The sequence below is a fragment of the Oncorhynchus mykiss genome, chromosome 21 (assembly GCF_013265735.2).
Source record: "Oncorhynchus mykiss isolate Arlee chromosome 21, USDA_OmykA_1.1, whole genome shotgun sequence".
In the NCBI taxonomy this organism is placed as follows: domain Eukaryota; kingdom Metazoa; phylum Chordata; class Actinopteri; order Salmoniformes; family Salmonidae; genus Oncorhynchus; species Oncorhynchus mykiss.
This window is the reverse complement of record NC_048585.1, coordinates 56335920-56350919: the sequence shown is the minus strand read 5'-3', so window position 1 is coordinate 56350919 and position 15000 is coordinate 56335920. Positions and strand designations below refer to the sequence as shown.

The window sequence follows — 15000 nt, the reverse complement described above, 5'->3', positions numbered from 1 at the left end:
ATGATGGAGACTATACTAGATACTGTGTACTGTCAGTGTATACACTCTGTATTTCATGTTACTCTGTTATGATGGAGACTATACTAGATACTGTGTACTGTCAGTGTATACACTCTGTATTTCATGTTACTCTGTTATGATGGAGACTATACTAGATACTGTGTACTGTCAGTGTATACACTCTGTATTTCATGTTACTCTGTTATGATGGAGACTATACTAGATACTGTGTACTGTCAGTGTATACACTCTGTATTTCATGTTACTCTGTTATGATGGAGACTATACTAGATACTGTGTACTGTCAGTGTATACACTCTGTATTTCATGTTACTCTGTTATGATGGAGACTATACTAGATACTGTGTACTGTCAGTGTATACACTCTGTATTTCATGTTACTCTGTTATGATGGAGACTATACTAGATACTGTGTACTGTCAGTGTATACACTCTGTATTTTATGTTACTCTGTTATGATGGAGACTATACTAGATACTTTGTACTGTCATTGTATAGACTAGCTGGTCTGAGTGGTCATGTGTAGTATGCTATTGTGTGTACTTTATATGACACCTGCGTCTGATTTGAATATCTGCCTGGTTTATAGGGGTAGTGATCAATCATTCCTCCTGTCATGAGGGGTGGAGGACCAATGGGGGGAGGGAGGGGGTCTAGGTATACATCAAGATAAAAACTGTTTATTAGAAAATGCTTGTTACAGACTGTTTGTAAGAGACTGCTCGCTAGAGACCGTTCTCTAGAGACTGCTCGTTAGAGACCGCTTGTTAGAGACCATTCTCTAGAGACTGCTCACTAGAGACTGCTCACTAGAGACTGCTCGTTAGAGACCGTTCTCTAGAGACTGCTCGTTAGAGACCGCTTGTTAGAGATCATTCTCTAGAGACTGCTCACTAGAGACTGCTCACTAGAGACTGCTCGTTAGAGACCGTTCTCTAGAGACTGCTCGTTAGAGACCACTTGTTAGAGATCATTCTCTAGAGACTGCTCACTAGAGACTGCTCACTAGAGACTGCTCGTTAGAGACCGTTCTCTAGAGACTGCTCGTTAGAGACTGCTCGTTAGAGACCGTTCTCTAGAGACTGCTCGTTAGAGACTGCTCATTAGAGACCGTTCACTAGAGACTGCTCACTAGAGACTGCTCGTTAGAGACCGTTCTCTAGAGACTGCTCACTAGAGACTGCTCACTAGAGACTGCTCGTTAGAGACAAACGCACACACACACACAGTAAGGATGCATAACTGACCAAGATACATGCGGGCAGACATTCCACTGTGTGGCTGATTTGAAGTGTCAGCAACAGTGTTTTTAACTATGTTCTTGTACAGTGTGTGTCCACATGGACAATATGACCTTGGAGAGGGCGACGGACGAGGGTGAAACACATAGTGACGGCGTGAGGTCTCCGAGTGTGTGATTTTCCACTACACTGCTCTGAATGGGAGGCCCAACCCACACATGTTTATGCATACACTGCCACATGTACAGTAGCATACATGCCCAATGAAATCAATCGGCCAATACAATTACACGATGAATCCAATCGGCCAATAGCCCTTGGCGTATTCACCACTAGATAGGTGTGTGTGTGTGTGTGTGTGTATGTTTATTGTATTTGTGTGTCTTCCGCCTTCACCCAAACACACTTTCTGTCATCGTTCCACCCGGGTCGGGGAAATAAGGCAGGCAACTGCATCAGTGCTGCTAAGCTCTTGAAATATGAATGGCTTTAATTAAATGGGCTCTCTTAACCATCTGGCCCTGGGATTGGGGCTTGCTTAATGAACTGAGTTTCTCTGAGACGTGCCACCCCACTCACTGATAACACAACAATAACATCATGATCTACTGTGCTTCTCTAGGCAGTCAGAAAACATGGCTGTGAGACAGAGGGGATGAATGAGAAAGAGAGCGAGAGAGAGAGAGAGAGAGAGAGAGAGAGAGAGAGAGAGAGAGAGGAAAGGAGGGAGGGAGGGACAGAGAGAGAGAGTGAAAGAGAGCGAGAGAGACAGACAGAGAGAGAGAGAGCGAGAGAGAGGAGAGAGGGAGGGAGGGACAGAGAGAGAGAGTGAAAGAGAGCGAGAGAGACAGACAGAGAGAGAGAGAGAGAGAGGAGGGAGGGAGGGAGGGACAGAGAAAGAGTGAAAGAGAGCGAGAGAGACAGACAGAGAGAGAGAGAGAGGAGGGAGGGAGGGAGGGAGGGAGGGAGGGAGGGAGGGAGGGAGGGAGGGAGGGACAGAGAGAGAGAGTGAAAGAGAGCGAGAGAGACAGACAGAGAGAGAGAGAGAGGAGGAAGGGAGGGAGGGACAGAGAGAGAGTGAAAGAGAGCGAGAGAGACAGACAGAGAGAGAGGAGGGAGGGAGGGAGGGAGGGAGGGAGGGACAGAGAGAGAGAGAGTGAAAGAGAGCGAGACAGACAGAGAGAGAGAGAGAGGAGGGAGGGAGGGACAGAGAGACAGACAGAGAGAGAAAGGCCTAAAGCGTGAACCTGAGTGATAAATGCAATGGTTACGATGCGGCACTTTGCATTGAGCAGGGCTCCAGGCGCTTAATGATGTTTGTGAACCAGTGGCAGCGCCCAGAGATTTCCCTCTCAACACCCAGCAGGACAGAGAGGAAAGAGAAAGAGGAGGAGAGATGAGAGGATGTCTCACTGCAGCCAAATCAAGAGACTTCCCTCTATGCATGCTAATGCTAGCTGAACACTGCTCCATCTCTCCAACTCTTCTCTATGCATGCTAATGCTAGCTGAACACTGCTCCATCTCTCCAACTCTTCTCTATGCATGCTAATGCTAGCAGCACCCTGCTCCATCTCTCCAACTCTTCTCTATGCATGCTAATGCTAGCAGCACCCTGCTCCATCTCTCCAACTCTTCTCTAAGCATGCTAATGCTAGCAGCACCCTGCTCCATCTCTCCAACTCTTCTCTATGCATGCTAATGCTAGCAGCACCCTGCTCCATCTCTCCAACTCTTCTCTAGCTGGATCTCTTCCATTTCACTCTCTCAGCCTACGCCTCACACATACATGTTGCTAGATCTCTCTCTCGTTTTACCTCTCTCTGCCATCACATATTAAATCAAATCAAATGTTATTTGTCACACACTTCGTAAACAACAGGCATAGGCGAATAGTTGAGTGCTCATTAGTACCTTTGCTCTTCCTACCTTTAAATAACATGCTATATTTCTCTCTAACCCTGACGACCACAGCCTAACGATGCCCCAGCGCGGAGTCTACACGGCCATCTGCTAACTTTTGTTCCTCTCTTTTTTTTTGTGTCAGAGAAACTCCCCGTTTTAACGGACGGCGGGGTTAGCAGCGAGTCAACGTAGCGCTGGGGAGTCAACGTAGCGCTGGGGAGTCAACGTAGCCCTGGGGAGTCAACGTAGCGCTGGGGAGTCAACGTAGCGCTGGGGAGTCAACGTAGCGCTGGGGAGACAACGTAGCGCTTGGGAGACAACGTAGCGCTGGGGAGTCAACGTAGCGCTGGGGAGACAACGTAGCGCTGGGGAGACAACGTAGCGCTGGGGAGTCTGTGTGTGCTGTGACTGTGTGTGCTGTGACTGCGTGTGCTGTGACTGCGTGTGCTGTGACTGCGTGTGCTGTGACTGCGTGTGCTGTGACTGCGTGTGCTGTGACTGCGTGTGCTGTGACTGCGTGTGCTGTGACTGCGTGTGCTGCGACTGCGTGTGCTGCGACTGCGTGTGCTGTGACTGCGTGTGCTGCGACTGCGTGTGCTGTGACTGCGTGTGCTGTGACTGCGTGTGCTGTGACTGCGTGTGCTGTGACTGCGTGTGCTGTGACTGCGTGTGCTGTGACTGCGTGTGCTGTGACTGCTGTACGAGGGAGGCAGTAGACCGACATAGCCTCCCTTTGGGAGGGTTATAGTGCTTTGGCCAATCATTTAGGGGCGGCAGGTAGCCTAGTGGTTACAGCGTTGTAACCGAAAGGTAGCTGCAAGTATCAAAAGTGTAAGCTTTCTGTGTCTGGGACAGAGACTAGTATCATGCAATTCATTTTCGCAATTGAGAAAAGATAGATATTATAAGATAGAAATTAGAGATATAGATAACGTGTGTAGTGAAAAATGTAGCTGAGAAACATACACACTGAGGACGGCCACAGCTTGTTCTATCTCAACCAGCCTATTAGTGGGTCCATTACCTCTAAACCCTGACTGGTTTTCCCCGTGCCACAGAATACATCAACTAGGAGAAACCTACACACTGAAGAAAGCAGAGGCAAAAAGGACACACACACACACACACACACACACACACACACAGACAGAACTGATCCTTCTTTAAGATTGTGTGTAGTGGTCACTGTTCTGATTCTATACTCGTCTACCATTCATCTACCTTGCCGTGTTTGACCTTGACGTTGTTTTCCACATAGAGCAAATGAGAGACCACAGAAATACAAAGCACAATTCAGAACTGATCTCTCTGCCAGAGGAGAGTGATGGCATCTTAATAGGGGAGGACGTGCTTATGGTAATTGCTAGAGCGGGAATCAGTGGAACGGTATCAAATCCATCAAACACGTGGTCTCCATGGTTTCCATGTGTTTGATGGTGTTCCATTCGCTCCATTCCGGCCATTACTTTGAGCCATCCTCCCCTCAGCAGCCTCCACTGCTCTCTATAGCAGTAATCAAAAACTTTCATTTCAATCTTTTCCAACAAAGTGTGTTTTTTTTCCAACTCTTTCTCTTTTTGACCTCAGTGGACTTGATTGATAGGCAGACCCAGTTTTGATCTAATCTACCTGTCTCATATTGATTCCTTCTTTCCAATTACTTTAAGAGCAGACCAAATTGAAACGAGCCTTTAATTGCGGCTAATTTGGCCCGTAAATGGTCAGCTATTGTTCCGAAAGAGAGGCCTTAAATCCCAGCTGCCCCCAGCCCACACTGAGTAGACCTGAGTCATCTGACATACAAAGTGTTTTTAATCTACATTAAGTAGCCTCAATGTTCTCAAAGAATGGCTCAATTAAAAAGCTCATTTGAGACACCCAGAGTTGAACTGTCTATCTGTCTGGATCTGTCTATCTGTCTGGATCCGTCTGTCTGTCTGTCTGGATCGGTCTATCTGTCTGGATCTGTCTGTCTATCTGGATTATTCTGGATCCGTCTGTCTGTCTGGAATAGTCTGGATCTGTCTGTCTGTCTGTCTGTCTGGATCAGTCTATCTGTCTGGATCTGTCTGTCTGTCTGGATTAGTCTGGATCTGTCTGTCTGTCTGTCTGTCTGTCTGGATCTGTCTGTCTGTCTGGATTAGTCTAGATCTGTCTGTCTGTCTGTCTGTCTGTTTGTCTGTCTGTCTGTCTGTCTGTCTGTCTGTCTGTCGGTCTGTCTGTCTGTGTCTGTGTTTCTGTCTGTCTGTTGGTAAATCTATGCGCAGGTTCATTTAAAAGTCAGACAGATTGACAACCTGCGGGTCAAATTCCGGTCTCCTATCATCTTTACAGAAACGTAGTTAGATTAGCAATTATAAAAATATGGACTTTATTTGGACTGCAGATGTGACAAGGTTTGACTTCCCCTCAGATAAACTGTGGGACACAAAGCCTTGAAACATTGCACAAGGAAATCACAGAAGATTTACGCCATTTGAATATCCCGATCTTCAGCCACTCGTAAAGTCACCCTGCTCAGGCTTACAGTCTTAAAATGGCCAAAGCTTGTTAGATCTAAACCAGGCTATTAGTGGGTACATTACCTCTAAACCCGTGCCGCAGAATACATCTACTAGGGCTGCACATTCAGCAATGGCTAGATAAAACAGCTTGCCTCACAACACCAGAGTTGTGGTTTTACATAATACAGTGTGAAAACAGGAAGTGTCTTCAGATAATAGTTTGTGGTAAACCAAAGGTAGAAACGGAGCCTAAGGAGGAAGCTAAGGTGGCATGCTTTGGGGTATCTTCCATCCCTTTAAAATCTACAAGAGAATCAGCTCCACGTGCAAACCACTGATTATAGACAAATGAACCACCGTCAGACAGTGAATCCTCATGGATCCATCTGTACTGCAGTTAGCTTGTTCTAGAATCTAGCTCAATGTCTTCGAAGGATACGATGGAACATGGAAAAGTAGGGGTGGGGGGGGGGGGGGGGGGGGGCAAAAAAATAAAGATCACGTAGAAAATCAATCCAACCAGGTAGATGAACAGTAGGTTTAGATGAAATTCAACTAGCAAGGGGACGCGGTCCAAAGAACATACCGGAAGATTAACTACCAAGGCCTTGATCTAATATGGAAATAAATTCAAAAGGGTATTACATCTACTCAAACTTAATCAAATTAACCCAGGTCTTTCAAGACGAGACGAGGAGCGCGCATCAAAGGCTAAAGCAAAACCTGCCTGTGCTTCAGATTATATTCACTTGATGAATGCATGCACGGTCTCAAATTAAATCCAACCTGCACTAGCTGCAGTATTCATGTCCAGAGGGCATATCAAACACTCCCTAACGATCCAGACCTCACTTCCCTGTTCAAAATCAACCTTAAAAATCCAACTCACACCCATAACGCACAATGCCACCTGCTTGCTCTACACGCAACAACTCCTACACGTTGGGAAGTAAACATCCACATCAATCTGTATCTACCTCGATGTTCACCTGTATACTCAGTGTAGAATATATGTCTCAATGTGTATTGCACTTTATGTCTGCTCTCTAGTGTTTGCCCCTACCATTTTCCATATGCTCTGCCTCACCGACACTGCCATCCGGCGTGGTCCTCTCGTAGCTGTCCTCTGGCAGGGGCAATGCACCCAGCCTGGGGCCCCCCGAAGAGCTCTTGCTGCTGGGCGTCTCCGACTCCTCCAGCCCGCTGTCGTAGCAGCTCTGCAGCGATCCCTGCTGGTGTGGGTCCTGGGGTTGGCTCACCACCGAGAAGGTCACTCGGCGGAACGGCTACAAGAGAGAATAAGATGGCGTCGAGGTCACTAGCTGGACTATAGGAGGGAGGAGGAGGGACGCCCGGGCAAAGAGGGTTCAATTCCGTGGCACAGAGGACAGGAGGTTAAGTTTAAAAAGTGTAGGGGATACAGTTGAAGTATAAATTTGGTAAACGTAGGGGGTCGGGAGTACTGTATGTGTACCATACAACATTAGGAGGGGAGTACTGTATGTGTACCACACAGCAGGAGGAAGGGAGTACTGTACCATACAGCAGGAGGAAGGGAGTACTGTACCACACAGCAGGAGGAAGGGAGTACTGTATGTGTACCATACAGCAGGAGGAAGGGAGTACTGTGTGTGTACCACACAGCAGGAGGAAGGGAGTACTGTATGTATACCACACAGCAGGAGGAAGGGAGTACTGTATGTGTACCATACAGCAGGAGGAAGGGAGTACTGTATGTGTACCACACAGCAGGAGGAAGGGAGTACTGTATGTGTACCACACAGCAGGAGGAAGGGAGTACTGTATGTGGGGGGTATTGTGAACTACTAAGGGAGTACTGTATGTGGGGGGTATTGTGAACTACTAAGGGAGTACTGTATGTGGGGGGTATTGTGAACTACTAAGGGAGTACTGTATGTGGGGGGTATTGTGAACTACTAAGGGAGTACTGTATGTATACCATAAGGGAGTTGCTAGACGTTTTTTACACTTCAGGTCGAAGTAAGGGTGTTAACTGCTGCAAATTCACACAAAAAAGTTTGCTTGCGAAGGGCCTGGACGCCGAACGCTATGAAATCACGCTCCAAGCTACATATCATATGCCAAGCACCTGTCCACACACAAACAAGAGATAGGAGTGGCTAACACCGGGGAATGTATATTACGGCTGAACAATAACATCCCAATGCCCAAACTCCTTCTAAAAGACGTGTACACAGTACACAGAGGAGCTTTCACTACTCTGAGAGTAGTCTGAAAACCCACAGACAGAGAGAGAGAGAGAGAGAGACAGACAGACAGACAGACAGACAGACAGACAGACAGACAGACAGACAGACAGACAGACAGACAGACAGACAGACAGAGAGAGACAGAGACGGAGACAGAGAGACAGCGAGAGACAGCGAGAGACAGAGAGAGAGAGAGAGATAAAGAGAGACAGAGACGGAGACAGAGGGAGACAGCGAGAGACAGCGAGAGACAGCGAGAGACAGAGAGAGAGAGAGAGATAAAGAGAGACAGAGACGGAGACAGAGGGAGACAGCGAGAGAGAGAGATAGAGAGAGAGATAAAGAGAGACAGAGAGGAAGACAGAGGGAGGCAGCGAGAGACAGCGAGAGACAGCGAGAGACAGAGAGAGAGAGAGAGATAAAGAGAGACAGAGAGGAAGACAGAGGGAGGCAGCGAGAGACAGCGAGAGACAGCGAGAGACAGAGAGAGAGAGAGAGATAAAGAGAGACAGAGACGGAGACAGAGGGAGACAGCGAGAGAGAGAGATAGAGAGGAAGACAGAGGGAGACAGCGAGAGAGAGAGAGAGAGAGAGAGATAAAGAGAGACAGAGACGGAGACAGAGGGAGACAGCGAGAGAGAGAGAGATAGAGAGGAAGACAGAGGGAGACAGCGAGAGAGAGAGATAGAGAGGAAGACAGAGGGAGACAGCGAGAGACAGAGAGAGAGAGAGAGATAAAGAGAGACAGAGACGGAGACAGAGGGAGACAGCGAGAGAGAGAGATAGAGAGGAAGACAGAGGGAGACAGCGAGAGAGAGAGACAGAGACGGAGACAGAGGGAGACAGCGAGAGAGAGAGATAGAGAGGAAGACAGAGGGAGACAGCGAGAGAGAGAGACAGAGACGGAAACAGAGGGAGACAGCGAGAGAGAGAGAGAGATAGAGAGGAAGACAGAGGGAGACAGCGAGAGAGAGAGATAGAGAGGAAGACAGAGGGAGGCAACAAATTAACGGCTAGTTTGGTCATTACCAGAATAAATGGAATAACAACTACATAATGAGATTCATTAATTTGATACAGTCACAGTTCCACTGTAGCTGTGCATCTCCCCTCCTGACACCCCTTGGACCTCTCCCCTCCTCTCTCCCCTCCTCCCGTATCCTCTCCCCTCCTCTCTCCCCTTCTCCCCTCTCCTCTCCCCTCCTCTCTCCCCTCCTTCCGTCTCCTCTCCCCTCCTCTCTCCCCTCCTCCCGTCTCCTCTCCCCTCCTCTCCCCTCCTCTCTCACCTTCTCCCGTCTCCTCTCCCCTCCTCCCGTCTCCTCTCCCCTCCTCCCGTCTCCTCTCACCTCCTCTCTCCCCTCCCCCCGTCTCCTCTCCCGTCTCCTCTCCCCTCCTCTCTCCCCTCCTCCCGTCTCCTCTCTCCTCCTCTCTCCCCTCCTCCGGTCTCCTCTACCCTCTTCTCTCCCCTCCTCCCGTCTCTTCTCCCCTCCTATCCCCTCCTATCTCCCCTCCTCCCATCACCTCTCCCCTCCTCTCTCCCCTCCTCTCCCCTCCTCTCTCCCCTCCTCTCTCCCCTCCTCTCCCCTCCTCTCTCCCCTCCTCCCTACTCCTCTCCCTTCCTCCCGTCTCCTCTCCCCTCCTCTCGTCTCCTCTCCCCTCCTCTCTCCCCTCCTCCTGTCTCCTCTCCCATCTCCTCTCTCCCCTCCTCCCGTCTCATCTCTCCCCTCCTCTCTCCCCTCCTCCCGTCTCCTCTCCCCTCCTCCCCTCCTCTCTCCCCTCCTCCCGTCTCCTCTCCCCTCATCTCTCCCCTCCTCCCGTCTCCTCTCCCCTCCTCTCTCCCCTCCTCTCGTCTCCTCTCCCCTCCTCTCTCCCCTCCTCCCGTCTCCTCTCCCCTCCTCTCTCCCCTCCTCTCGTCTCCTCTCCCCTCCTCCCGTCTCCTCTCCCCTCCTCTCTCCCCTCCTCTCTCCCTTCCTCCCGTCTCCTCTCCCCTCCTCTCGTCTCCTCCTCTCGTCTCCTCTCCCCCTGTCCTCCCTCATTTCATTCTTCATCACAAGAATATTAAACAGGGAAGGGGCCCATTATTCAAACCATTTTCTGTCTTTGTATCGTTGCTCTTGTCCTTTTTTCCCCTCTCTCTCTGACTGTTATCAGTTATTACAAACCATCATTAACAATTGCAACGTTAATATGCACCATGCTTCCAAACCCTGGAAATATTCACCATTGCGGACAAAGAAACATACCTGACATCTCCATCAAAATGTCTTACACACACACACACACACACACACACAAACACACACACACACGTCCCTACAGAAATGACACCCCTTTAGTTATTGTGGCATGGAGAAACAATTATTGTTTCAAGCGCCTCTGAATCTCAGGCAACGACAGGAGGCTAGAGACTCTTAATCCATTGGGGAAAAGTGTCCTCCTCCTCTCTGCATGTTGAAATTGGCATTCATTTCTGTATTTATTTCTCCAGTTTTTCTCTCCCTGGCTAATGCAGAAATCTTATGTTTCCATGTCATTACAATCAAAACTCAACAAATGAAGTGAAATAAATATTCATAGGAATTTCACTTGGATAGTCAAACATTTATTGCATAATTAAAATTAAGGCCCAGAAGGGCGGTCGCGTTATTACACTGCAATACTGACGTTTAGATATCAAAACCTATTCCACCCCTCCTCGCCTCGTTCCCAGACAACAAAGGTCTGAGCCGTGCGTGACATCGATCCCAAGCTTGAACGAAGTGGTGGTTTAAACAGAAGAAGCAAATTCAAACCTATACTCTGGATCATACATCAGGTGGGTCTAATCCTTAATGCTGATTGGTTAAAATCGCATGCCAGCCGGTGTCGATTCCACAAGTTACCACCGGCTAAATCTATGATGTTGAAATGCCTTTTATTTACTCCTTTCAGTATGACTGTGCAATCCACTGTCTCATCAGCCCAGGCGGCAATTTATAAACCTGTTTGGACCTGAAATGTATTTTTCGAATGAAGCGACTGTTGCTAAATTAATTGGTAGAGAGGTGGTTGTGAGAGAAACACTTGGACGAAGCAAAGAGAGGAAGATTGAGTCTGAGAGAAAAAAGGGGAGAGAAAAAAAATAAATAAATAAATGTGGTTCACCTGCGTTTCCTTCTATTTTCTGGGAAAACAAAATTATAATTTGTTTTTCGGACCAAAATGGAGTGCACACACACACACACACACACACACACACACACACACACACACACACACACACACACACACACTGAAATAGCCAGAGGGTCTGTTGAGATTTTATAAACACCCATTTCTCCTCTAAACACATCAATTGTATAAGAAGCCATTTCTTTCCAGACTACATTGTTTCCTAGTGTGTGTGGTGGCAGCACCTGTGAAACAAGGCAACAGTAAGCAGGTCGTCCCCCGTGAATGATGCAGACCCCCCCCACCCCCACCCTCCTAGGGTCCAGAACGTAGAAGGATCACAGAGGGATCTGTCTAGGAGTGTCACGTGCAGAGAGGCAGGGGGAAATAAAGCCACCCTCCTTCCCTCCGTCCCTTCTTCATTGTTGTTGACCAACAGTAGTAATCCAATCAGATATCAGAACTACACGAGGTAACAGAAACTCAATGAGACAATAGGGGTTGATGAGAGCAAAGCAGCGAATGCTGAGTTCCTAAAACAACACATAGGAATTTATTGCAAAGAGTTATTTCGGGGGTTGGCTCCCCCTACATACAATCACTTCGGGGGTTGGCTCCCCCTACATACAGTCACTTCGGGGGTTGGCTCCCCCTACATACAGTCCCTTCGGGGGCTGGCTCCCCCTACATAAAGTCCCTTTGGGGGCTGGATCCCCCTACATACAGTCCCTTCGGGGGCTGGCTCCCCCTACATACAGTCCCTTCGGGGGATGGCTCCCCCTACATACAGTCCCTTCGGGGGCTGGCTCCCCCTACATACAGTCCCTTCGGGGGCTGGCTCCCCCTACATACAGTCCCTTCGGGGGCTGGCTCCCCCTACATACAGTCCCTTCGGGGGTTGGCTCCCCCTACATACAGTCACTTCGGGGGCTGGCTCCCCCTACATACAGTCCCTTCGGGGGTTGGGTCCCCCTACATACAGTCCCTTCGGGGGCTGGCTCCCCCTACATACAGTCCCTTCGGGGGTTGGGTCCCCCTACATACAGTCCCTTCGGGGGTTGGGTCCCCCTACATACGGGCACTTCGGGGGTTGGATCCCCCTAAATACAGTCACTTTGGGGGCTGGCTCCCCCTACATACAGTGCGTTCGTAAAGTATTCAGGCCCCTTCACTTTTTCCACATTTTGTTACGTTATTCTAAAAGTCATTAAATAGTGTCTTGCCCTCATCAAAACAGCCAAAACAGGTTTTCAGAAATGTACGTAAGTATTCAGACCCTTTACTCAGTACTTTGTTGAAGCACTCATGGCAGTGACTGCAGCCTCGAATCTTCTTGGGTATGAAGCTATATCTAAAAACACCTCTATTTGGGGAGTTTCTCCCATTCTTCTCTGCGGATCATCTCAAGCTCTGACAGGATGCGCTGCACAACTATTGTCAGGTCTCTCCAGAGAGGTTCGATCCGGCTCTGGCTGGGCTACTCAACGACATTCAGAGACTTTTCCCGAAACCACTCCTGCGTTGTCTTGGCTGTGTTCTTCATGTCATTGTCCTGTTGGAAGGTGAACTTTCACCCCAGTCGGAGGTCCTGGGCGCTCTGGAACAGGTTTTCAAAAAGGATCTCTCTGTACTTTGCTCCGTTCATTTTTCCCTCAAACCTGACTAGTCTTTCAGTCCCAGCTGCTGCAAAATATCCCCACACCATGATGCTGCCACCACCATGCTTTATGGTTTTATGGATGGTATTGGCCAGGTGATGAGTGGTACCTGGTTTTCTTCAGATGTGGCGCTTGGCATTCAGGCCAAAGAGTTCAATCTTGGATTCATCAGACCAGATAATCTTGTTTCTCATGGTCTGAGAGTCCTTTATGTGCTTTTTGGCAAACTCCAAGCAGTCTGTCCTGTGCCTTTTACTGAGGAGTGGCATCTGTCTGGTCACTCTACCATAAAGGCTGATTGGTGGAGTGCTGCAGAGATGGTTGTCCTTCCTGAAGGTTCTCCCATCTCCACAGAGGAACTCTGGAGCTTGGTCACCTCCCTGACCAAGGCTCTTCTCCCCAATTGCTCAGTTTGGCCAGCTCTAGGAAGAGTCTTGGTGGTTCCAAACGTATTCCATTTAAGAATGATGGAGGCCACTGTGTTCTTGGGGACGTTCAATACTGCAGAAATGTATTGGTACCCTTCCACAGATCTGTGTCTCGACACAATCCTGTCTCTGAGATTTATGGACAATTCCATTCCATCACGGCTTTGTTTTTGCTCTGACATGCACTGTCACTTGTGGAACCTTATATAGACAGTTGCCTTTCCAATCAATTGTATTTTCCACAGTTGGACTCTAATCAGTTGTAGAAACATCTCAAGGATGATCAATGGAACAGGATGCACCTGAGCTCAATTTCGAGTCTCATGACAATGAGTCATTATGTAAACAGGGTGCTGTTTGTATATATATTTGAAAACATTTCTAAAAATCTGTTTTTGCTTTGTCGTTATGGAGTATGTGTGTAAATGTATGTCATTCATTTTAGAATAAGGCTGTAACATAACAAAATGTGGAAAAAGGGAAAGGGTTTGAATGGACTGTATGTCTGGACAATAATCAAGACAAGATAAAAGTAGAGCCTGCAGGACTTGCTTTGTGGAGTGTGGTGTCAATAAAGCAGAGCATCTCTTTATTACAGACATACCTCTCCCCATCTTTACAACCATTGAATCTATATGTTTTGACCATGACAGTTTACAATCTAAGATAACGGCAAGTAATTTAGTCTCCTCAACCTGTTTTCACCAGCCACACCATTCATTACCAGATTCAGCTGAGGTCTGGAACTTGGGGGATGATTTGTACCAAATACAATGCTCTTAGTTTTAGAGCTGTTGTCGTGTCTTTGGCTATGCCGGATTAAGTGATATGAAATGCTATTCTATAAAATAATTTCTCCGTAATTAATATTACCTGATTTAACCAGAGTCGGGCACCACAAAATAATATTTATAGAGCTGTTATCTTCCGAATAAACTCTTAAAGGCCTAGTAATATTTAATCGTCATCTTAATTCAGTCTGAAAGTTGTAAATTCTTGGTTATCTGCACGAACCCTGGCCAACAAGTTTAATCAGCAATACAAAATTGGGTTTAATTATTTATTTACAAAAACCTAACTAATCACACAGAATTACACATACATATAATTAAATTATAACTTGATTACCAATTATGTCATAAAGGAAAACGTCCCTAGCGGGCGGAACAGCTGGTCACACAAAAGAAAAGGGTCTGAGTTTGAGTGAAAGAGCGGGAAGACTGGGGAACAAAGAGGAGAAGCTGTGCTATCGTAAATACAGTATCTTATGAATTCTAAATTACCACTCATATGGAAAAGGAAAATGCAATATATATTTACTCTGAGCTGCTTTTCGGTAGGTTGGTGGTAGATGGAAGGCCGTGTTGCCCAACCGAGTCCTTTGTCCTTTGAAGAATGTCTCTGCTGGTAAATTGAATACGTTTTAGTAACTTCGTTGTGTGGTAGATGGGATATTATGTCTGTTCCTTCCTAAGCCTTGTTTGCAGCGGCTGTTGCTAACTCAACGGCTAGAAGGTATCACTTCTGTAGTGAATAAGAGTTCAAAGTTCATACCATTCGCAACCAAAGCTTGCGCTGATGTTGGCTTCGTTCTGTAGTTATTATCTGAACCATTCTGACATCGGACCGCCGTCCTCACGTCCTCGGAAAAGCAGGTTATATTGTCGTCAAGGCTTTATATAGGAAGGGAGAGGAGGTCGTGTTTGAAAAGTTTTTTAGCCCATGTCCCTTCACAGGGGCGGACCACTGATTGAGCAGAGCCCTACATTATGAAAACCCAAATCTCACATTTTAGAAGCTAAAATCACATGTGATCCCATCACAAATAATTTCATATTCAAACATTTAAATTGAACCACAATT

At 47.5% G+C, this 15000-nt stretch overlaps 1 protein-coding gene across 3 annotated transcripts in view; it reads right to left on the bottom strand.

Annotated features, from left to right (window-relative positions):
• Positions 1 to 15000, bottom strand: part of LOC110500755 (protocadherin-7) — a 216500-nt gene that overhangs the window by 104109 nt on the left and 97391 nt on the right. The window contains exon 2 of one of the 3 annotated variants that reach the window (XM_036958265.1): positions 6734 to 6956. The exons of 1 other annotated variant lie outside the window; for it this stretch is intronic. In XM_036958265.1, the coding sequence (XP_036814160.1) occupies positions 6734 to 6956 (223 nt within the window). The remainder of the gene's footprint in view (positions 1 to 6733; positions 6957 to 15000) is intronic. One more of the 3 variants, XM_036958267.1, reaches the window with a different exon arrangement.